General features: G+C 40.7%; 1 protein-coding gene across 1 annotated transcript in view; it reads right to left on the bottom strand.

Annotated features, from left to right (window-relative positions):
• Positions 1-24,855, bottom strand: part of LOC135113928 (uncharacterized) — an 81,154-nt gene that overhangs the window by 24,500 nt on the left and 31,799 nt on the right. The window contains exon 5 of the mRNA XM_064029535.1: positions 13,309-13,495. Within this exon, the coding sequence (XP_063885605.1) occupies positions 13,309-13,495 (187 nt within the window). The remainder of the gene's footprint in view (positions 1-13,308; positions 13,496-24,855) is intronic.

Raw genomic sequence — 24,855 nt, 5'->3', positions numbered from 1 at the left:
GATGATACCATCCTGCACTTTTCCATGTATCCAACCTTTCAGGAAGTAAAGAGCTCACGCAGGGAAGCCTGACTTCTAATCTCTTAAAAGTTTATGATTGGGGTTAAACAAACTTAGTAATGTTAAATGCCTCAAAAATTCAATTCTTCCCTCTATCATCGCAACACAATATTCTAAATAACTATCTTCTCTTCAATGACACTCAATTGTCCTACTATTCTACTCTGAAAATCATCGGTCTGTCCTTTACTTGCAATCTAAATTAGAAACTTCACATTTCATCTCTAGCTAAAGCAACTTCTATGAGACGTTTCCGCAATTTTTTCTTACTCTCTATAGTCTGATAATTTTGAATTGAACGTTTAGGCGTTGTCCTGTCTGGGAATTCCCCAGCCTGTGGCTCTGCCACACTTACACCAAGACATACCTCATGTCTGGTATTTCCTACCTCAAAATTAAATGATGCTGTAGTATATATGCACTGTGATGCTCTAAAAAAGGTAGTCAGTGTATTTTTTTTTTATGATACTTGCATTATTTTTTTTTCCTAAATGCCACAACACTTGGCAACGTTTCCAGGCAGGCGTTGTCACGTCTCCATGGGTGACCGAGTGAGGTCACACGGTCAGAGTGACCGTGTTAATCCATGGTCACTTCCTTCCGCCCAGTCAGCCAGGATGGAAGCTACCTCTCTCGCTGTCTCTCTTGTCACCACAGCCGAGAGAAAGAGCTTACTGAATTACCGTTACTATTGAAGTTCTCCAATGTAGATAATGTTATCGTGGATTCAAGTGGGTATTTGGTTTAGATTTGTGTAAGCAAAGGAAAACACATAAACACTGATCACCTTGTTTTAATGATGATGGTACTTATATGTCCGATATTACCAAGGTTGGTATTAAAAACCCACCCAAAGGCTCCCCACTCCGCCCCTCCCCCCAAAAAATAAAAAAAGAAAAAAAAAACATCCTAAGTATTCTTTTTATTTTACATATCAAAATTTAGTTCTATATCATATTGATAATTGCACATATACATAAAAAAAAAGGTAAAATTAGTGGAATCTGACTCTCTCATTTCCTGTAAAGCACAAGTTAACACAGGTTTTGTCCAACCAGGCCAACCTGTATCAGCATGGCCTAAACAAGTATGTGTTCTATATTAACAGAAATTGCCAAAATCTTTCAAGATCTAACTCTCTTTAGAATTTCTGGCACCTACCCAAAAACATTTCCAATAACTTTGCTTCTTCATCTTTCCCTCTATTTCAGTCTGATGGCACCAATGCCATCTCATCTATTTCTAAAAGCCAAACTCTTAGGTCAAACCTTTCCTAAAAACTCTACTTTGGATGGTTGAGGACTTGTTCTCTCTCTCTTCTACCCTCTGACTACTTCATGCTACCCATTGAGATTTAATTTTCTGCCTCTCTAAAGTTTTGAATCTATCCTTAACAGGAAGATTCTTAAATATCTATCACTTACAACCTTCTATCTGATCGCCAGTATGTGTTCCGTCGAGGCCGCTCTACTGGTGATCTTTTCGCTTTCCTTATCGAGTCTTAGTCATCCTCTTTTAAGGATTTTGGTGAAACTTTTGATGTTGCCTCAGGCATATCAAAATCTTTTGTTAGAGTCTTTCATTTCAAGTTTCCTTCAAGACCGTTCAACTGCTGTCTTGGTAGACGGTCACTGTTCTTCTCCTAAATCTATTAACAGTGGTATTCCTCAGGACTCTTCCTATTATTCATTAATGATCTAAACCAAACTTCTTGTCCTATCCACTCCTACACTGATGATACCACACTGCATTTTTCCACGTCTTCTCAAAGACGAACAACCCTAGAGGAAGTAAACAAGTCTTGCAAGGAAGCCACAGAACACCTGACTTCTGATCTAAAATTTCTGATTGGGGCAGAGCAAACTTAGCACTATTCAATACCTCAAAAACTCAATTCTTCCATATATCAACTCGACACAACCTTTCAGACAACTATCCCCTCTTCTTCAATGACGATCAACTGTCCCCTCTTCTACACTGAACATCCTTGGTCTGCCATTTACTTATAGTCTAATCTGGAAACTCCACATCTCATCTCTAGCTAAACCAGCTTCTATGATATTAGACGTTTTAAGTTGTTTCTGCCAATTTTTCTCACCCTTAGCTGCTAACTCTGTACAGGTATCTTAACAAGAGGAGGCAGTAGGCACCTGCCGAAACGATAATTACTCCCAATGAAGTCTAAAGCACTGAATCAGGGGATGCTGTGGACTTATCATTAAACCCAGATGTGATCTCACTAAACGTTTCACTTTGTGTCTCACAACACAAGGGAGCAGTCACAGCGTGCCCTCTGAAGACAACTCTCTTCCTTCACACAAAACTACAAGCACCTAATTACATACTCACCCTTCACTCAAAATTAAAAATTATCATGGCGACTCCCACACCAGCCTCGGAGTCTCCAATTGAGGTGGGGAACCACAGGTGCCCCTAGGTCGGACTTCTCTTCTTGTATAGACCCGAAGTATTTTGACACCTCCCTCAACTTTTTCTTCATTAACTTCTGCAACATTCGCGGTCTTAGATCTAATTTTCAGCACCACCTCTCTTCTACTAAGCTTCATGTTTTCCTCACCGAAACACAGCTGTCTGAGACAACTGACAGTAGCCCCTTTTCTGTTCCTTCCTACTTTCTCTATCCTCATTTTTTAATTCAAAGCTGGTTGTTACGTTTATATGCGCAATGACTTAACCTGCTCTCGTGCCCACGCTCTTGAATCTTCCGAGTTTTCCACCATCTGGCTGCGACTACAGAGTCACTCTCAAAGTAAATTTGTGTGCTGTATATCTCTCACCTAACTTCTCTGACTATAGGAAATTCTTTGACTCCTTAACTTCCAAATTGAAGCACATTCTGAATCTTCCCTTTTGTGGAGATCCCCATTCTTGGAGACTTCAATGTTCACCACCAGAACTGGCTTTCCTCTCCTTTCACTGACCATTCTGGTGAACTAGCCTTCAACTTTGCTATCCTTTACGACCTAGAGCAATTGGTGGAACACCCTACTCATATTCCTGACCGTCTTGGAGATACGCGCAACATTTTTGAGCTTTTCCTAACCTCTGATACTTCTGTTTATGCTGTTACCCTCTGTTCTCCATTGGGCTCCTCCGATCACAATTTCATATCTTTATCTTGTCCTATCGCTCCAATTCCTCTTCAGAATCCCCCTAAGCGGAGGTGCCTCTGGCGTTTTGCTTGATTTTCCTTGGAATGACTACTGCTTCCGTGTAAGGGAACTGTCTGTGTGCCGAGTGCGTAACAGAGGTGATAGTGTCTGACATGAAGGTGTACATTTCTCACTCTTTTTCTCGACATATACCTTCCAAACCTTGGTTTGGTTCTCATGCTGTACATGATGGAGAAGTGGCCCACAAAAGGTACTTCAGTGTTCCATCACCAGAATCTCATGCACTTTATATTTTTACCCAGAATCATGCCAAGTCTGTTCTCCAACTAGCCAAAAACTCTTCATTAATAGAAAGTGTGAAAATCTTTCAAGATCTAACTCTTCTCGTGACTAGCCAAAAACATCTCCAATAACTTTGTTTCTTTTTCTTTCCCTCCTTTATTTCAACCAGATGGCACCATTGCTGTCACATCTATCTTTAAAGCTGAACTCTTTGTTCAAACCTTTGCTAAAACTCTACCTTGGACGATTCAGGGCTTGTTACTCCCTCTTCTCCACCCTCTGACTACTTCGTGCTACCTATTATAATTCTTCGCAAGGATGTTTTCCTAAAACGGGTGACCGTTCTAATCCCTCAAACTACCGTCCTATTGCTTTAATTTCCTGCCTATATAAATTTTTTGAATCTATCCTCAATAGGAAGGTTCTTAAACATCTATCACTTCACAGCCTTCTATCTGATCGCCAGTATGGGTTCCTTCAAGGCAGCTCTACTGGTGATCTGGCTTTCCTTACTGAGTCTTGCTTATCCTCTATTAGAAATTTTGGTGAAACTTTTGCTGTTGCTATAGACACATCAAAAGCTTTTGATAGAGTCTGGCACAAAGATTTGATTTTCAAACTACCCTTCTATGGCTTGTATCCTTCTCTCTGACCATTCTCTCTTTCTGACCATTCTATTGCTGCTATGGTAGACGGTCGCTGTTCTTCTTCTAAATCTATTAACATTTGTGTTCCTCCTATTATTCATCAACGATCTTTTAAAGTAAACTTCTTGTCCTATCCACTCGTATGCTGATGATACCACCCTGCACTTTTGTATGTCTCTTCATAGACGTCCAACCCTTCAGGAAGTAAACAGTTCACGCAGAGAAGCCACAGAACGCCTGACTTCTGATCTCTCTAAAATTTCTGATTGGGGCAGAGCAAACTTGGTATTGCTGAATGCCTCAAAAAACTCAATTCCTCCATCTATTAACTTGACACAAGCTTTCAGACAACTATCCCATCTTTTTGAATGACACTCCACTGTCCCCCTGTTTTACATTGAACATTCTCTCTCTGTTCTTTTCTTATAATCTAAACTGGAAATTTGACATCTCATCTCTAGCTAAAACAACTTCTATGAAGTCAGGTGTTCTGAGACGTCACTGCCAGCTAAACTGGAAATTTGACATCTCATCTCTAGCTAAAACAGTTTCTATGAAGTCAGGTGTTCTGAGACGTCATTGTCAGCTTTTCTCAACCCCCTCCAGTTCCTAACTCTGTACAAGGGCCTTATTTGTCCATTTATGGAGTATGCTGCACATGTCTTGGGGGGAGGCTTCCACTCATACCGCTCTTTTAGGCAGGGTGGAATCAAAAGTAAACTGACTGTCTTCACCCTCTTTCTCACCGCCGCAATGTTGCATCTCTAACTATCTTCTTACCGCTATTTTCAAAGTGCTATTCTAATCTTGCTAACTGCATCGCTCCCTTCTTCCCATGGCCTCGCTGCACAAGACTTTCTTCTTTCTCTCACCTTTTATTCTGTCCACCTCTCTAATGCAAGAGTTAACCAATATTCTAAATCATTCATCCCTTTCTCTGGTAAACTCTGAAATTTCCTGCCTGCTTTTGTACTTCCATCTTCCTGTGACTTGAATTTCTTCAAGAGGGAGGTTTGAAGACACTTATCCTTCAATTTCTGACTAACGTTTCGGACCCTGTTCGGGGACTGGCATTTCAGTGGGCTTTTTTCTAATTCGATTTTTGTGGCCCTTGGCCGGTCTCCCTCCTACAAAAAAAAAAAAAGAAAAAAAATCTTTCCATGTATGGAGCATACTTCACATGTGCAGGGTTTCTACTCATACTACTCTTTTAGACTGGGTGGAATTAAAAGCTTTTCGTCTTATCAACTCCTTTCCTCTAACTGATTGTCTTCAACCTCTCTCTCATTGGGGGAATATTGCATCTCTTACTATCTTTTACCGTTATTTTCATACCAACTGCTCTTCTGAATTTCAATCATTCATTCATTTTTCTGGTAAACTCTGGAATTTCCTGCCTGCTTCTGTATTTCCTCTTTCCTGTGACTTGAACTCTTTAAGGAGGGAAGTTTCAACATACTTATCCTGTAATATTTGACGACCGGCACCTCAGTGAAGCTTTTTTTTTTTTCATTATATTTTTGTTGTTCTTGGGCGGTTCCCCTCCTACATGAAAAAAAAAAAAACTTCAAGCCATTAGTTTCACTCTTAGATTATTTTTTTAATTGCTAATTTAAACTGATTTACATATAAATATGAAGAAAAAACTAAACAAAAAATAATAAAAACCTCCCAATCATTCATCCTTTTTTCTGGTAAACTCTGGAACTTCCTGTCTGCTTCTGTATTTCCTCTTTCCTGTGACTTGAACTTTTAAAGAGGGAAGTTTCAACATACTTATCCTGTAATATTTGACGACCGGTACCTCAATGAACTTTTTTTTTTTTCATTATATTTTTGTTGCTCTTGGTTGGTTCCCCTCCTACATGAAACAAAAAAAAAATCAAGACTCACTCTTAGATGATTTTTAATTGCTAATTTAAACTGATTTACACATGAATATGAAGAATAAATAAATAAAAGAAATGAATAAATAAAACCAATAAAAAATGTTTTTTAAAACCGGCTTTTTCCATCCCGGGATATTACCAGGATTGCCATTAACAAAACCCCAAAAAGGAAAAAAATCCGTTTTTTTTTATTTTACATATCAAATTTTTGTTCCATATCATATTGATAAATGAGGTGTATATAAGTGCATATGAAAAAAAAAAAAAATAGTCAAGTCTGACCTGTTCATTGCCTGTACAATACAAGTCAACACAGGCTTTGTCTAACCGCACCAGCTTATATCAGCATGACCTAAACAATTATCTGTTCTTCATTAAAAGAAAGTGTCAAAATCTTTCAAGATCTAACTCCCCTCGTGACTTCTGGCACCTAGCCAAAAACATCTCCAATAACTTTGCTTCTTCATCTTTTCCTCCTTTATTTTAAGCTGATGGCACCAACGTCATCTCACCTATTTCCAGAGTTGAGCTCTTTGTTCAAGCCTTTGCTAAAATCTCTTGGATGATTCAGGGCTTGTCCTTCACTTTCCTCCACACTCCGACCACTTCATGCTACCCATTAAAATCCTTCGCAGTGATGTTTTCCATGCCCTCGCTGGCTTAAACCCTCGGAAGGCTTATGGACCTGATTGGGTCCCTCCTATCATTATCTGAAACTTTGCTTCCATCTTGCCTAGTCAAAGTTTTTCAACTCCAACAATCAACACCTACCTTTCCTTCTTGCTTGAAGTTTGTCTACTTTCAGTGTGTTCCTAAAAAGGGTGACTGCTTCACTCCTTCAAACTACCGTCCTATCGGCTTAATTTCCTACTTAATTGGGAGGGACGAAACACCACTCCCACCTAAACGAGCTGAGGAGGAACAGGGAAACCTGGTACTCTTCTCCTTCCACCACCTGGGAGTGCGGGAGAAGGTCAGGTGATCCCGAAGCTTCGAGTCATCGACTGTTTTAGAGTATGTGGATGCTTCGAACAGCTAAACCTGTCTCAAGGTTTCGAAGCTCCGCCTAGTTTCATTGTGTGTGTGTGCGTGTGAGTAGGCTTCTTGTAGCCTCTTTCCGAGGTTATTTGCGAACCCTGTAAATCCAGCTCCAGCAGAACAAACTCAGTGCCGAGACTAGGCACACCTGTTCTCCCTTGGGTGTCATCTCGGTTTTCGTTGCGACGAAGTGCCCTCACCTTCTCGTTCGTTCCTAGTGACAGGTTGTGTGTTAGTGTTTTCCCATGTCACAGTGATGGAACGGGGAAGGTTGAGAAGCCTCAGTGGCAGTGTCCTTGCGTGAATGTGTAGTATTCGTGTCTTTGGTATCTTGTGTGTAGTGTGCGAAGAAAGTATTGTAATAAAACTTTCACACCGCTCCCCAGTGTTTCAGTCCCATCGTCCCTTTGTGGACCACCTCCTACTCGACTCAGACGATTCTGGGATCTGGAAAAACGGCTGGACGCTTCATCATCACTCTTCTCGATCGTTTCTCCCCTTACACTAACTAAAGTTTTGAATCTATCTTCAACAGGGAGATTCTTAAACATCTATCACTTCACAACCTTCTATCTGATCGCCAGTAGGGGTTTTGTTGAGATCGCTCTATTGGTGACCTTTTGGCTTTCCTTACTGAGTCTTGGTCATCCTCTTTCAGGGATTTTGGTGAAACTTTTGCTTTTGGCTTAGGCATATCAAAAATTTTTTAATGGAATTTGGTACAAAGCATTGATTTCCAGACTGCCCTCCTACGGCTTCTATCCTTTTTTGTTTAACTTCATCTCAAATTTCATTTTCTGACCATTCTATTCCTGCTGTGGTAGATGGTCATTGTTCTTCTAAATCTATTAACTGCGTTCAGGGTTCTGTCCTGTCACCCACTCTCTTAATATTATTCATCAATGATCTTCTAAAACCAAACTTCTTGTCCTATCTACTCCTTCACTCCACCCTGCACGTTTTTTCGTAGACGTCCAACCCTTCAGGAAGTAAACAGTTCTCGCGGGAAAGCCACAGAACGCCTGACTTCTGATCTCTTTAAATTTTCTGATTTGGGAAGAGCAAATTTATTATTGTTCAATGCCTCAATAACTCATTTCCTTCATATGTCAACCCGACACAACCCTCCAGACAACTATCGCCTCTTCTTCAGTGACACTCAACTGTTCCTTTCTTCTACACTGAACATCCTCGGTCCGTCCTTTACTTATAATCTAAACTGGAAACTTCACATCTCATCCCTAACTAAAACAGTTTCTATGAAGTTAGGTGTTCTGAGTCGTCTCTGCCAGTTTTTCTCATCCCCAAGCTGCTAACTCTGTACAGGATCCTTATTTGTCTATGTATGGAGTATGCTTCATATGTATGGAGAGGAGGGATTCCACTCATATTGCTCCTTTAGACAAGGTGGAATCAAAAGCATTTCATCTTATGAAATCATCTCTCCAAAATAACTGAATGTCTTCAGCCTCTCTCATCGCTGCAATGTTGCATCTCTTGTTATTTTCTACCGCTATTTTCATGCTAACTGCTCTTCTGAACATGCTAACTGCATGCCTCCCCTCCGACCGCGGCCTCGCTGCACAACACCTCTCTGATGCAAGATTTAATCATTATTCTGAATCATTCATCTCTTTCTTTATTAAACTCTGGAACTGCCTTCCTGCTTTTGTATTTCTTCCTTCCTATGATTTGAACTCTTTCAAGATAGGTTTCATGACAACTTTTAATTCTTGACGACCGCTTTTGACTGTTCGGGAACCGGCATCTAAGTGGACCTTTTTTTTTTTTATTATATTTTTGTTGCTCTTTGCCAGTGCCCCTTATACATGAAAAAAATTACATGAAAAAAATTTCAAGCCTTTTGTTTAACTGTAAATTACTTTTTAATTGCTTATTTAAATAAAGCAATGTAAATTATTTGATTTACATATAAATATGAAGAATAAACAAAATAATAAATAAAATATTCCAAAAAAACAATAAACCTAAAAAAAACAGTGGGTTGGGTTAAAAAAAAAAAAAAAACTAAGGTTTTTTTGTAACCCTGGATATTACACAGTACACACTTCATCTTGAGAGCTAAGACAGAGGACTGCTCGAGTGATGACTCTGATACGACTCTGGTGATGTAACGGGAGTGACTTGATGCTCTTGACTCTCTCTGAACTGAACTATCTGATGACTGAAGCAATAAAAAACTCATGCCCTATTTATGTAAAAGATTCCGGATCACGATCGGAAGGGAGTGACCAATAGTAAAGATGAAAAGATAGCCAATCGTGTGGGTAAAAATGGAATATTTTTGTCAATCGTAGGCCTCTTTGTTTTAGTCAATGACCTGGAAGGAAGGACCACTGGCGATGGGGTGAGAAGATGTGGATATTCCCTTGAGATGGGGTGCGAAGCAGAAAGAAGATAATTGCATAGAACCAACCACGTAGAGACACACTGAACTTGAAAAGATTAAATATATATACACACAATAACAATTGTTACGACTGATACAGTGGCCTGACTAGAGCCGACCATAACTAGCAGGGCGCGGTCATAGAATAATTGGAATAATTGGAATAATTAAGGGAAAATAAAGTAGCTGAAGAAATGGTGGTTGGGAGTTTCTTGTTATCCCTGTTGGACGCCAAACTTGTTGTGTTCGCGGTATCACCAACGAAAACGTCCAACATGTTGGGAGAAATTTGTCCTGTGTGACGCTGCCTTCAGTCTTCGAGTACTGGTGTTGAATGGCGTCTGGAGATAGCAGTTATGTGCATTCAGCGTAATCACTGTCCAGTACAGTGAGACAGTGATGTAAAATTTACTACCAGTTATGTCATTAACAATGCAATCAAAGATACCCAACAAAGTTAAATATGAGTTGAGAACATTTGTAAACACGTTAAGAGGCGAAAATCCGTATTATATTCAGTATCGATCGTACTAAAAACTAAAAAACTAAAAAACCCACCAGCCATGTGAGTAGGTGAGGAGTGTGTTTGGGTTACTGACATTTTAATCGCAGACACTTTAGTAAAGGAACAAGTATCCAAGTTACAACTTGTTTCTCCGGCTTGAGGAGTCTCCTTGTACCAATTGGCGGGGCTTGAAGCGTGGTCTAGTGGACCACCTTCTATGATGGCTCTTTGGTCACTGGAGGATTCGGTGGCCATCGGTGCCATTGACAAGGCGTTTCCCCTTTGGCGTCATATGACCACGATGTTGTGGTACTTTCTCGCCCCAAACACCTACTGTTTTTTTTTTTTTTTTTATCAATCAGTCAATATTACTTACTTTCTTGGCTCCTGGCCTGGTCAAATAAGTTTTACTAAGACCAAGGGATGCAGACACTAATCTAGGTTCGTTACTACTGTTCACAGTAGGAGAAGGCGGTAGACACCTGCCGAAGTGATAATTACTCCCAGTGAGATCTAAAGCAATGGATCAGGGGGTGCTATAAACTTATCATTAAACCCAGCTGTGACCTCACTGAACGTTTCCCTTTGTCTCTCACAAAACAAAGGGAAAGTTGCAGCCTGCCCTCTAAAGACAACTCTCTTCCTTCACACACCCTTCACTCAAACTTCAAAATCATTAAGGTGACTCCCATACCAGTCTTGGAGTCCCAATCTGAGAAGGGGACCACAGATGCCACCAGGTTAGACTGCTCTTCTGATATCGACCCTAAGTGTCTTGACATCCCCCTCAACTATTTCTTCATTAACTTCTGCAACATTCGCTGTCTTAGATCTAATTTCCAATCTGTAGAACACCACCTCTCCTCTACTAAACTTCATATTCTTTTCCTCACTGAAACACAGGTGTCTGAGGCAATCGACAGGAGCCCCTTTTCTGTTCCTTCCTTCTTTTTCTAACTTGATTTTCAATCCAAAGCTGGATGTTGCATTTATGTGCACAATGACTTAACCTGCTTTCGGTCCCATGCTCTTGAATCTTCCGAGTTTTCCACCATCTGGCTACGATTACAGAGTCACTCACAAACTGAATTTAACTGTGCAGTATACTTCTCATCCAACTCCTCTGACTACAAAAAATTCTTTGACTGGTTAATTTCCAAAGTAGAACACATTCTAACTCTCTTCCCTTTTTGTAGAGATCTCCATTCTTGGACAATTCAATGTTCACCACCAGCTTTGGCTTTCCTCCCTTTACTGACCATCCTGGTGAACTAGCCTTTAGCTTAGCTATCCTCCACGATCTAGAACAACTGGTGCAACACCCCTCTCATATTCCTGACCATCTTGGATATACCCCCAACATTCTTGACCTTTTCCTAACCTCTAATCCTTGTTCTTATGCTGTTATCCTATCTTCTCCGTTGGGCTTCTCCAATCACATTCTCAAATCTGTATCCTATCCCTCCAATCACTCCTCAAGATCCCACACAGCAGAGGCACCTCTGGTGTTTTGCATCAGCTTACTGGGGGGACCTGAGGAGGTATTGTCCTCATTTTCCTTGGAATTACTACTGCTTCCGTGTCAGAGACCTATCTCTGTGTGCTGAGCGCATAACAGAGGTGACTGTGTCTGGCGTGGAGGCGTACATTCCTCACTTTTTCTTTCGATTTAAGCCTTCCAAACCTTGGTTTAACACAGCCTGTTCTCGTGCTATATATGATAAAGAGGTGGCCCACAAAGAGCGCTTTAGCCTACCACCACCTAAATCTCATACGCTTTATATTTCTGCCAGGAATCATGCCAAGTCAGTCCTCCAACTAGCCAAAAACTCATTCATTAATAGAAAGTGTCAAAATCTTTCAAGATAACTCCCTTCATGACTTCTGGCACCTAGGCAAGATCATCTCCAATAACTTTGTTTATTCATCTATCCCTCCTTTATTTCAACCTGATGACAACAGTGCCATCTTTTCTATTTCTAAAAGCTGAACAATTCACTCAGACTTCTGCAAAAACTCTATCTTGGATGATTTATGGCTTTTCATTCCTCTCCTCCACCCTCTGACAACTTTATGCTACCCATTGAAATCCTTCACAGTGATGTTTTCTATGGCCTCGCTGACCTAAACCCTCGGAAGGCTTATGGACCTGATGGAGTCCCATCTATTGTTTTCCAAAACTGTGCCTCCGTGCTTGCATCTCGCCTAGTCAGACTCTTTCACCTCTGTCTGTCAGCATCTACCTTTCCTTCTTGCTGGAAGTTTGCCCGTTCCTAAAAAGGTGAGCATTCTGATCTCTCAAACTATCGTTCCATTGCTTTAATTTCCTGCCTATCTAAAGTTTTTGAATCTATCCTCAACAGGAAGATTCTAAAACATCTATCATTTCACAACATTCTATCTGATCGCTAGTATGGTTTCTGTAAACACCTCTCTACTGGTGATCTTCTGGCTTTTCTTACTGAGTTTTGGACATCCTCATTTAGAGATTTTGGTGAAACCTTTGTTGTTGCTTTAGACATATCAAAAGTTTTTGATAGAGTCTGGCACAAAACTTTGATTTCCAAACTACCCTCTTATGGCTTCTATCCTTGTCTCTGTATTTTCATCTCAAGTTTCCTTCCTGAATGTTCTATTGATGCCTGGGTAGGCAGTCAAAGTTCTTTTCCTAAATCTTTTAATGGTGGTGTTCCTTTGATTCAGGTATGAGATCGTGATCGGAGGAGACCAACGGAGTAGAGAGGGTAGTAGCATAAACAGAAGGATTAGAGGTTAGGAAAAGGCCAAGAATGTTGGGCGTATCTCCAAGACAGTCAGGAATATGAGTAAGATGTAGCACTAATTGCTCTAGGTCGTGGAGGATAGTAAAGTTGAAGGCTGGTTCACCAGGATGGTCAGTTAAGGGAGAGGAAAGCTAAAGTTGGTGGTGAACATTGAAGTCTCCAAGAATGGAGATCTCTGTCCACCTCTCTAACGCAAGAGTTAACCAGTATTCTCAATCATTCATCCCTTTCTCTGGTAAACTCTGGAACTCCCTGCCTGCTTCTGTATTTCCACCTTCCTATGACTTGAATTCCTTCAAGAGGGAGGTTTCAAGACACTTATTCATCAATTTTTGACCACTGCTTTGACCCTTTTATGGGACTGGCATTTCAGTGGGCATTTTTTTTTATTAGATTTTTGTTGCCCTTGGCCAGTGTCCTTCCTACATAAAAAAAAAAAAAAAGGAAGGGAATTAGAATGTGTTCACTTTGGAAGTTATGTAGTTGCAAATATCAGGAACAGTGATACGCAATAATTTAAACTATATGTGACTGAGTTGGAAAAAAAAGCTGTGCCTTACCTCTGCTATAGCCATAATCCCACGATCTAGTTGCTGTCTGTATGGAGCATCGTGGGGCACCGGCCAAGCGGTGATTGATGATACGATAATCCCTTTCCCTATATAGATTGGGGAAATGCCATCGATACCCGTGAAATCCTTAGCAACTGTGAGCTCCAGGAATTGCCGATCCCCGACGTGAGCTCGTCTGAAATTAAATGGAAAATTAAAAAGTATATGCACAGTGTGATATTGCGATTCACATTATAGTGAACTGCAATTATGCCCCGTGACACTTACGAACTTGTGTGGCTCTGCAATATAATCCATAACCTGAGAGTGGATTTCAATTAATTTTGTGACATGAACAATTCACTCAGACTTCTGCCTCCTTCTGTATTTCCATCTTCCTATGATTTGAATTCCTTGAAGAGGGAGGTTTCAAGACACTTATCCTTCAATTTTTGACTACCGCTTTGGACCCTTTTCTGGGACTGGCATCTCAATGGGCTATTTTTTTTTTTTTAATTTTTTGCCCTTGGTTAGTGTCCCTCCAACATAAAAAAAAAAAAAGAAAAAAAAGTGAGGTCTTAAGCACTGGATCAGGGGATGCTGTGAAGTTATCATTAAATCCGGTTGTCCCCTCACTGAACGTTTCCCTTTGTGTCTCACAACACAAGGGAGCAGTCACTGCCTGCCTTCCTTCACACAAAATTACAAGCACCTAATTACACACACACCCCTCACTGAAAATTAAAAAATATCATGGCGACTCTTACACCAGTCTCGGAGTCCCAATCTGGGAAGGGGGCCACATATGTTCCCAGGTCGGACTGCTCTTCTGATGTTGATCCTAAGTCTAAATGTCTTGACACCCCCGTCAACTTTTTCTTCATTAATTTCTGTAACATTCGCGGTCTTAGATCTAATTTTCAGTCTGTAGAACGCCTCCTCTTCTCTACTAAACCTCATCTTCTTTTCCTCACTGAAACACAGGTCTCTGAGGCAACTAACAGTAGCCCCTTTTCTGTTCCCTCCTACTTCCTCCATCCTTGTTTTCAATCCAAAGCTGAATGCAGCGTTTATGTGCCCAACGACTTAACCTGCTCTCGTGCCCACACTCTTGAATCTTCAGAGTTTTCCATCATATGGCTGCGACTACAGAGTCACTCTCAAACTAAATTTATCTGTGCTGTATACCTGTCACCTAATTCCTCTGACTATACGAAATTCTTTGACTACTTAACTTCCAAACTGGAGCACATTCTGACTCTCTTCCCTTTTTGTAGAGGTGTCCATTCTTGGAGACCTCAATGTTCACCACCAGCTTTGGCTTTCCTCTCCCTTCACTGACCATGCTGGTGAGCTAGCTTTCAACTTTGCTATCCTCCACGATCTAAGGCAACAGGTGCAACACCCTACTCGCATTCCTGACCATCTTGGAGATACGCTCAGATCTCTTGACCTTTTCCTAACCTCTAATCCTTCTACTTATGCTGTCACCCTCTCTTCTCCGTTGAGCTCCTCTGATCACAATCTCACATCTGTATCTTGTCTTATCGCTCCAAACCCTTCCCAGGATCCCCCAAAGCGGAGATGCCTCTGGCGTTTTGCCTCTGCTAGTTGGGGGTACCTGAGGAGGTATTTCGCTGATTTTCCTTGGAATGACTGCCGCTTCCGTGTTAGAGACCCGTCTCTGTGTGCCAAGTGAATAACAGAGATGATAGTGTCTGGCATGGAGCTGTACACTCCTCACCCTTTTTCTCGACTTAACCTTAAAAATACCTTGGTTTAACACAGCCTGTTCTCGTGCTATACATGGTAGAGAGGTGGCCCACAAAAAGTTACTTAAGTCTTCTATCACCAGAATATTGTGCGCTTTATATTTCTTCTCGGAATCATGCCAAGTCTGTTCTCCAACTAGCCAGAAAACTCCTTCATTAATAGAAAGTGTCAAAATCTTTCAAGATCTAACTCCCCTCGTGACTTCTGGCATCTAGCCAAAAATATCTCCAATAACTTTGCTTCTTCTTCTTTCCCTCCTTTGTTTCAACCAGATGGCACCACTGCTATCAAATCTATCTCTAAAACTGAACTCTTCGCTCAAACCTTTGCTAAAACTGTACCTTGGACGATTCGGGGCTTATTCCTCCCTCTCCTCCACCCTCTGAGTATTTCATGTTACCTATTAAATTTCTTCGCAATGATGTTTTCCATGCCCTCGCTAGCCTTAACCCTCGGAAGGCTTATGGGCCTGATGGGGTCCCTCTTATTGTTCTCTGAAACTGTGCCTCCGTGCTTATACCTTGTCTAGTCAAACTCTTTCAACTTTGTCTGTCATCATCTACCTTTCCCCATTGCTGGAAGTTTGCCTATATTCAGCCTGTTCCTAAAAAGAGAGGCCGTTCTAATCCCTGAAACTACCGTCCTATTGCTTTAATTTCCTACCTATCAAAAGTTTTTTGATTCTATCCTTAACAGGAAGATTCTTAAATATCTATCCTATGACTTGAATTCCTTCAAGAGGGAGGTTTCAAGACACTTATCCTTTAATTTGTGACTACCGCTTTGGACTCTTATGGGACTGGCATCACAGTGGGCTTTTTTTTTTATTAGATTCTTGTTGCCCTTGGCCAGTGTCCCTCCTACATAAAAAAAAAAAAATTACAAAAAAAAATTCAGTCACACTGGTCAGCCTCTCCCTCATCTGCTCAAGAAAAATGTTGCATTCATCGGATCTGAAACGTAACAAAATGCCTCTGATGAGCTCAAAACTGCCTTGTGTCAAGCATCAATCCTTACTTCTCCTAATTTCACAGAAGATTTAATCTTACACACAGACGCTTCAGGCACTGAAATAGGTACTGTTCTCATGCAAAAAGACTCACTTGGTAAACATCATGTAGGATGCGTAGACTCATCAATAAGGCAGAACACAATTATGACGTCACGAACCATGAAAATCTCGCTGTGATCTGGGCGTTACGTCATTTTCGTTAGCTCTTATTAGGCTACAAAATTCATGTTCACACTGATCATTATGCTATCACAGATATCTTCAAAGGTAACAACTTCAAAGATAAATTTGCTCGCTGGCAAGTCACTATTCAGGAATCAAATTCTAAAATTTCATACATTCCTGCCAAATTCAACTAAGTTGCCGACGTATTATTACGCAATATTGCCCCTATTTCAGTCATCACAGATAATCCTGCCATGATGACTATGGACGAGATCAAGAGACATCAATATTCAGACGCTTTCTGTTCTAGTGTTGCATATTACCTTTAATCTGGTGACGAGACAAATCTCCCTAAGTTGCAAGTGAGTGCTGATACATTTTTCATGTAAGACGGTCCCTTGTATAAGTCAAGTGAGGTGTCTGGACAATGGGGAGTTTTCAGAACTTCTGGTTGTCACCAGGTGGCAACACAGACACAAACTCTTCTCTCACATACAAGCAATATCAGATATACTTACAGTGTTATTCTATTTACATGAAGATACAATGGGCTTATATAATATATTTTTCTACGTAATCCCTTCTAAGTAGTAACACAAGTAAGATCAAACTCTTTTCATGAACAAATGTATATAATTTGATTTTCTAGTGAATCGGCATTTAGATTTATTTGGTCATCTTAAGATTTCCAAATGAATACACTCTTGATTGGACAACAGTAAACATAAAGGCAACATGTCTGTGACAGTCAAAAGTCCAAAATACATAGATCTTCCTAGTTTATGGAAACGGCAATTTTAATAAAATAAATTGGTATCTCGAGTGTCCTGGAGATAGTAAAGCTGTATCTCTAACCGAAACAAACACCTGATTCGGCCGCGCTGGTTAAACTTAAGGAACACGTTGGACAAGAAGTTGAATGTTGCTGCAGTGCCCATCTCCACTACGCCCTAAGCAATGGATTGCGGTAGCTGGACACTACAGCAGCAGCAGGATCGCCTGAGAGATGTTTGTTTTGGTTCTCGATTACTTTGCCTTGTCGCTCGCTTCGTGAGAGGGATGCTAAAATCACCCCCCCCCCCAGTAGTAGTAGTAGTAGTTTATTGACAAAGTACCATTACAAATTGATAAGATACATATTATTCTGATCTCTACTTCGTCCAAATTGAATTGATAAGTCACATTATGTAGAGAGCCGCTTACTAGGTATTAATAACTAAACAAATTATCTTAAGTTTAAGAACTTTCCTACTAAGTACATAGAAAATACAAAAAAGAAATTCACCGAAATAAAACATGACACGTACATTTAAATGCAAAAATTACCAGAGCTTAGAGAATATAAGTAAAATACATTAACAGTATTTACCTTAAACAGTTGTCTGCCCTATCTTTTAAGAGTAATTTTTATAAAATTTCAGAACTGCATATACATAGTCACAAACTTCCTCCAGATGGGTGTTATCAGTAAACATTGCTTGTAGGGTGTCATATGTGATGTGTGGGTGGTCATTCCTGTGTTGTGCACTGAGTGGACAGTGTAACAATGCATGTTCCTCTGTTTGTATGTGTGTGCCATCACAGGGACACACACGCTGGTCACGCGGGGTTCGACTCCACCGCCCCACTTCAATTCGGAGACTGTGTGACATGAGACGTAGTCTGGTGAAGGCCTCACGTTTGTAATCTGGTACATATTGTGTGGTGCTGTAGATCGGGTGAACCGTTAATGACGGATTCATATATGTTATATAAGTTGTTAGCTTTGTGGCGCCTGGAGCTTTTTCTCTTACAGTTTGCTTAACATGATCGAGTTCATCAGGGTTCCTGTTTCTTGATCTTACTTGTTCCAAAAACCGATAACCTGGAGTGTTTTCTTCCCTACATAAGTTGTATATGTAGTGAAAAGGAATGTCTCTGTCCATCTGATCAGCTAGTGTTATAAATTTGTATCTTCTGTCAGCTACTAGCTTATTTAACGGGTTGATTCCAGCTTCTATCATGCAGAGATTTACACTAGTATTTTTCCTCACTCCCATTAAACATTTTATCAGCTTATTATACTGTTTTTCTACACTTTTTAAATTATTACTGAACCATGACTCACAGCTATATAATAAGGCACTTGTTACTGCAGCATCAAATACTTTCTTTTTATAAAGAAAAGGCATTAGAGTGTTACTGGCACAAAATATGGCAAACTTATTCACTATGGCCTCACTCGCGGTGTGGTGCAGTGCTGTAACAGTGTTCGTGTGGGCCGCGTCGGTGAACCATGCGCCCAGGTACAGGTACTGGTTACAGTATTGCACCTGCACCCCGCCACTGTTCAAACTCTGTCTATCATTCTCATCACCGTTGATCACAGAGAACTTGGTTTTCTTCTCATTGATTAGCATTCCACTTTCTTTACAGAATTCCGAAACAGAGGCTAGTTTTTTTAAGCACATTTTTCGGGAAGTCGCAAGTACTACAGCATCATCCATTAGTAATAATACATGTAAACTACCGAGAAAGCCATCTCTTTCTACAGCTCTTTTTAGCATTTGTACCATTTTATCTATATATATTACAAATAATAAACTACTTGTTGGTGCACCTTGGCGGACACCTACAGTTGTGTCTATTATTGCAGATTTTAATATGTTCTTCGTGCAAGTGTACATTGCTTTTATGATATACAACATTACTTTACCACATCCTAATTCTTTTAATCTCTTAACCAATTTATTTCTGGGCACTCTGTCATAAGCTTTACTAAAGTCAATGAAAAGTACATACAATTTATTTTTCTTATAATTGGCATAATCACATAGTAATCTTAAGGATATCACATGTTCCAAGCACCCTCTGCCTTTTTGAGCGCCTGCCTGACATTTATCAATGTTAAACCAAAGTTTAAGTCTGTTCAATATTAATGTGTCAAAAATCTTAGCTAGTGTGTCCATGATACATATACCTCTATAATTTCCACATAACATCTTGTTACCTGACTTAAACAGTACTGTTAGTTTGCTATAACACCATACTTGGGGGTACAACACTTTCATTAATATAATATTAAATATTGTCAAGAAGAACATTAACCAAGATGCTGGTAACATTCTGAACACACCAGGACACATTCCACAGTAACTCTTATTCACATTTATATCACAATTTACCTGACTCAGTTCCTCATACGTGAAAGGATCATCTAATATGGGTATATAAGGTGCTGTACTAATATCACAACTGAAACTTGTTCGTGCATTTTCAGTATTCAATAGTTTTTCAAAATGTTCTTTAAATTGAGCATCGTTGGGTCTGTCACCTTTATTTTGATCAACGTTTCCTTTCCAGTTGATAGATTTCCATATCATTTTTGTGTCGTTGGTCTCCAATATTCTCTTCCATCTTGGCTCCATCGAGACCCAGTTGTTGTTCGCAGCAACTTGTCGTTGTCGGTTCGTCACTCTGGTGGTGGGAACAGCAGCAGCAGCAGCAGCCGCCCTGATGATGCGGCAACCTTCGGTTACCGCTGCCTCCACCTCATGTACCTCGCTGTTTTCTGTCAGTACTGGAGTTGGGGTCACTTGTAATTCCCTTGTCAGTGCGCCTAGGTCCACATCCTTGTACTGTATGCTCTTAGGTAGTGATGGCTGTATCTTTTCTGCACACCGTGGCTTCCCCAGTGCTGATGCCCTGCGCAGCAGCTCGGTAGAAGACGCAGCCTGTCTTGCAGCGATGGTCACGGTGACACAGAGAGGGGCGTGGTCAGATCTCGGTACTGTTTGATCCATGTGGAGGTTTGTGATCATATCTACACATTCATTCTTAATCACACATAAGTCAATTTCAGATAACCAACGTTCGCGTCTTCTGAATGATAAGTCGCCTCCTAATAATTTCCCGTTGCGGTGAAGGTGGTTTGCCACGGCCAGCCCGTTATTGTTACAGATATTCAACAAAGTTCTGCCGTGCTCGTTGACCACGTTACCCTGCACGCCTCTGTATTGGTAGTAGTTGCCATCTCTGTCTGAGAGTTGCGGTGTTGCCACACGTGCGTTGAAGTCACCCAGGGCGATGACTCTATCTCGATCAGTCATATGTCTGACTAGGGCCCCATATTGTGCTGGGCTGTAATAGGGTGAGTCACTCGGGGGTATATATATTCCGCCTAACTTCAACGTCGGCAAACACGATAATACCACCCAAATCTGACCTTCATCTTCTGTGTCCACTTGTATCAAACTGTCCATTATTTTGCTCTTCACAAGCATCACTACTCCGCCTCTGTGTTGGCCTTCTCTTGATGCATTCTTGTATATGCTAAACCCTGGAACGCTCAGGTTAAAATACATCTTTGATTCTAAAATCCAGACAATATCAAACTTAAGAATAAACGTCAGTATATTCTGCTCTTGAAGTTTATCTTTGAGGCCTGAGATGTTCCACGAGCATAGTTTTAAATCACAGAGGGGATATGGTCTTAGAAAAAATGAAGCATGAACCTGTCAATCACTACTCCATTTCGCAACAGTACACGATTTTTCCAGTCATATTCTATGTTTACTCCAACATTTTCTGGTTTTTCTTTTTCCTCTCTTTCACTCTTCCTTAGACGTGCATTCTCTCTCCTGACAGCGGGATGTACGTCTTTTTTAATGTATACTCTTGACAGTGTCTGATTCGCATTCTTCAAGTTTTTCCCTGCGCGTACAATACTGTCTCGCTGAGTCTGATTGTTCACGGTGATGTGGATAGGTCTCATGTTCCTTTCGTTTGGTCTTCCGAGCCGCCTTGTCACCCATCTGTCTCGATCAGCTGCCGCCTCGCACCCTGTTGCCTCCATCACCTTACCAATCTTTTCCTCATCGGTGCTGCCAAGCTCGTCAGCTGATTCGGAGACTCCAGTTAAAATAATGTTTAACTTGCGATCTTTATTATCCAAAGCCTCCAGAAACAGCTGCTGCTGATGTATGATTTTATATGCATCGTCCATTCTCTCTGATAAGTCAGCCACCTGCTGCTTGATGGCGGTCACTTCCCTCAGTGACTGCTTCATACTCTGCAGCTCTGCCAGTAGTACTGCATTCGATGGCTCAGGGTTTCTTGTCTCGCTAATGAGTGTAGTCAAAGCCTGCTTCAACTGAGCATTTCTCAGTCTATCAACATCATTTGGTGTAAGTGATCGGACAGTATCGGCATCCTTTAAATCATTTAAGTCTGCCATTCTGTTGGGTTCACTGCTCAGGTGTGGTTGCTATGGACGCGTTGCTAGGGCTTACTGCGCATGCGCAGAAATGACCCACAGGGCGTGAGGGGGGGTTACCCAAGTACCTCTGATATATATGGGTTAGTTTTGACTGATTCCAAATTGTTAGCGTCACAGGTTCTGATCTAAGTAGATTCCAGCAACTCTTACACACCTTTCAAAATCAGTAGTGTATCTATAACACTTCCCTGGAGTGTGAATTCGATGGAAATATGAGCAGCTCTTCCACCAACTGTTTACCCTCACGAACGCCCTCTACACACACCACACACACACACACACACACACACACACAAAAAAAAAAAAAAAAAAAAAGAAAAACTAGAGCTATATATCACGATGTTACTGAGTAGGCTGTGTCATACAATATAGTATGGTGTGATTTTATATATTTTTTTCATTGTTCAAATCAATAGTTTTTATTCTTGTAATATGCTTTATTTAAGATAATGCTAGCAGCTTACTCGATAATCACACACACAAAAAGAAAAAAATGACCACATTCTCTCAATAATATCCATACCGGATACTAAAAAGTCGATATATCATTTCAATAGTATCATGATGATCAATGTTCTATGCATTTTTACGCACCTGGGATTTACTACAACACTATTTTAGCTCTCTTTCGTACAGTTAGATGAGCAGCAACGACATCTAGCGGTTTAGTTCCGAAAACTCCCCATTCTAGTGAGCGTTTATCTCACTTCATGATACCTCAGTTGTTAGTGAGTATTATCCTTTTCTATGTACACAACTCACCTGACGCAGGACATCTAGGTCGAGACAGATCCTCGCACAGGCGATACTTCTGGCAGACTATGAGGAAAGATATCGTTCGGCATTGTGTGCTCTGTTCTTAGCCCTTGAACCCTATACTCTGCGGCATGGGTCGAAAACGACCCACCGTAGCTGATTTTTCCCAAATGAAATAAGATTCTAAATAAGAAGGAGTTTTAGGAAATTATTCTTACTGTGTCATTAAAAAATTGATATGGAATGACTAATTTTACGATTCGTGAAATTAAAAACTACACCAAAAATAACGCTAATTTTAACTGATATACAAGCATTTCGGAAACGAGAGGCATAATACCTTCGAAAGATGGTAAGTCTCTCTCTCTCTCTCTCTCTGAGACATGGTAACCCTAATATTGATTGTTCCTATGATCTGAGAGGTTGGGCGAGTGAGAGGCTAAATTGAAAGCGATTTCAGGTGGGAGTTGCCATGGCAACGGACTTCCACCCTCCACTCCACAACCTACCCAACGATCCTCACCCACATCAGCTGTTTTACTGGACATTGAGTTCAAGGTCATGACTAACAAGTTCATCACCAAAGCTCTGTATACATGCTACCCATGGAATTAGGAGAGAGAGAGAGAGAGAGAGAGAGAGAGAGAGAGAGAGAGAGAGAGAGAGAGAGAGAGAGAGAGAGAGAGAGAGAGAGAGAGATAGGTCAGGCAGCAGCCAATCAGGAGTTAGCTACTCATGACGTTACTGCAATGGGTTGGGGGAGGGCCGAGGTGGCTAGCTAGCTACCCTCCGAGAAATAAAAACCTTGCAACGTTACGTAAATATGCACAGCAGCGTGCAGATGAGAGCTTATCAGCTTACATGACTGGGTGCACTTACTGGGTGTATTATCGCTTAGTGCTTACAATGGACTCTACAGACACAGCCCCTGACTTAATAAAAGACCCTGATGAAGATTTGGCAGATGTGGCAGAAGATTTGGCAGAAGCTAGTCTTGCCAGGTAATCTGAAAGTGACGAGGAAGTGGATAATGACATAGATTATGAAGACTGGATCCTACGGAGAAATAGCAAGACATTAGTAATTATACCTCCAATTTCCTGATTAGAATGGTGCACAATATTGGAAATCATATCAGATGTTATGAACAAGTCCCATGCCATTTTCTTCTGAATTTACTGTCATTGCATCTCCTGTCAAACATTCTGCAAAACTGGATATGCTCACAGTTGGTCTACTTTCCATACTATTGGCCCATGTTATGGATTTCTTTACATACGAGATTTTATATTCCCATAGCTCGCCTGGTAATATGTAATTATCATATTTACTTTCATCTTAACAACTGGTCAGTAAATTACCTAACCTTTTTCTTACTAATGTCTTCTTATTTCTCTGTAAGAGACACTCTTCATAATGGTTAGGAAGAGAGTCTACTACGGAAATATAGCAAGAGGTTAGTTACAGTAAAATCCCTCTTATCCGGCATCAACGGGATCGCCGACATGCCGGATACTTGAATATTGGCGGATACTTGAATAGAAGTGAAATTATGTCCACAATCACCACCCTACACTCACGCATCTTACCATAACAAAGATCAGCTGATCTTAATCAGCAGCTGATCTGATCAGCTGCTTAAGTATAAGCACAACACACTTCCTCTTTTCTACAACTTTAGGCATGCTGAAGGCGTCAGGCGGTAAACAGTGCACACATGGGACTGAGTCACTGAGTAAACACAGTGCAGTGGGCCGCGGGTGGCGCGAAGCAGTGCGCTCTGGTGGCGAGGGGACAAAGTATGCCTCGCGTGGGAATTTTAATCGATTTTATGAGTACACATTGATTTTTTTATTGATTTTAAGGCTCGGGGAAAAATGTGCCGGATACTTGCAGCTGCCGGATACTCGAATGCCGGATGAGAGGGATTTTACTGTAATTCATTGACTAGTTGTTTAGAGATGCAAGGTCAGTAAATTCATAATATCATGGGACTTGTTCATGACATCTTATATGATTTTCCAATATTGTGCACCATACTATTCAGAAAATTGATGGTATAATTACAGAAATTTTTCAGAAGCCTTCAAATAATGATAAAGTTCCATCACACATCAGGGTAACAGATTGCATTGATTTTTGTTTAGTTTTGTTTGCTTCATGCATGTGGGTTATTAGACCAAAACAAATATAAAACACTTTTCAGAGAAAAGTTTGATCACCCTGTATTTGGTGCAGTAATATCTGTGAATAGATTTGGATTTTCACATGCAAACCTAGCTTTTGACAACGTTGATACCAGACATCAGAGATGCCTACATGACCGGTTTACTGCAGTCAGGGGTCTTTTTGAAAATTTTAATGACCATGTCCGTTCATTGTTGGAGCCAGGTGACTTCTTGACCATTGATGAAACTTTATATTCTTGTAGAAATCAAACCGAATTCAGGCAGTGCAATAAGAGCAAGCCTAAACGATATGGCCTGTTGTATAAATCTGTGAACACGGTAAGAATTTCACTCTCCTTCAGAACGATAGTATACTTAGGTAAACCTTCCAGAGAGCCTGGACCCAACTACATCCGTGGCTCACT

This window comes from Scylla paramamosain, chromosome 26 (assembly GCF_035594125.1).
Source record: "Scylla paramamosain isolate STU-SP2022 chromosome 26, ASM3559412v1, whole genome shotgun sequence".
Lineage (NCBI taxonomy): Eukaryota > Metazoa > Arthropoda > Malacostraca > Decapoda > Portunidae > Scylla > Scylla paramamosain.
The sequence above is the reverse complement of the archived record's forward strand: the minus strand, read 5'-3'. Positions and strand labels throughout refer to the sequence as shown.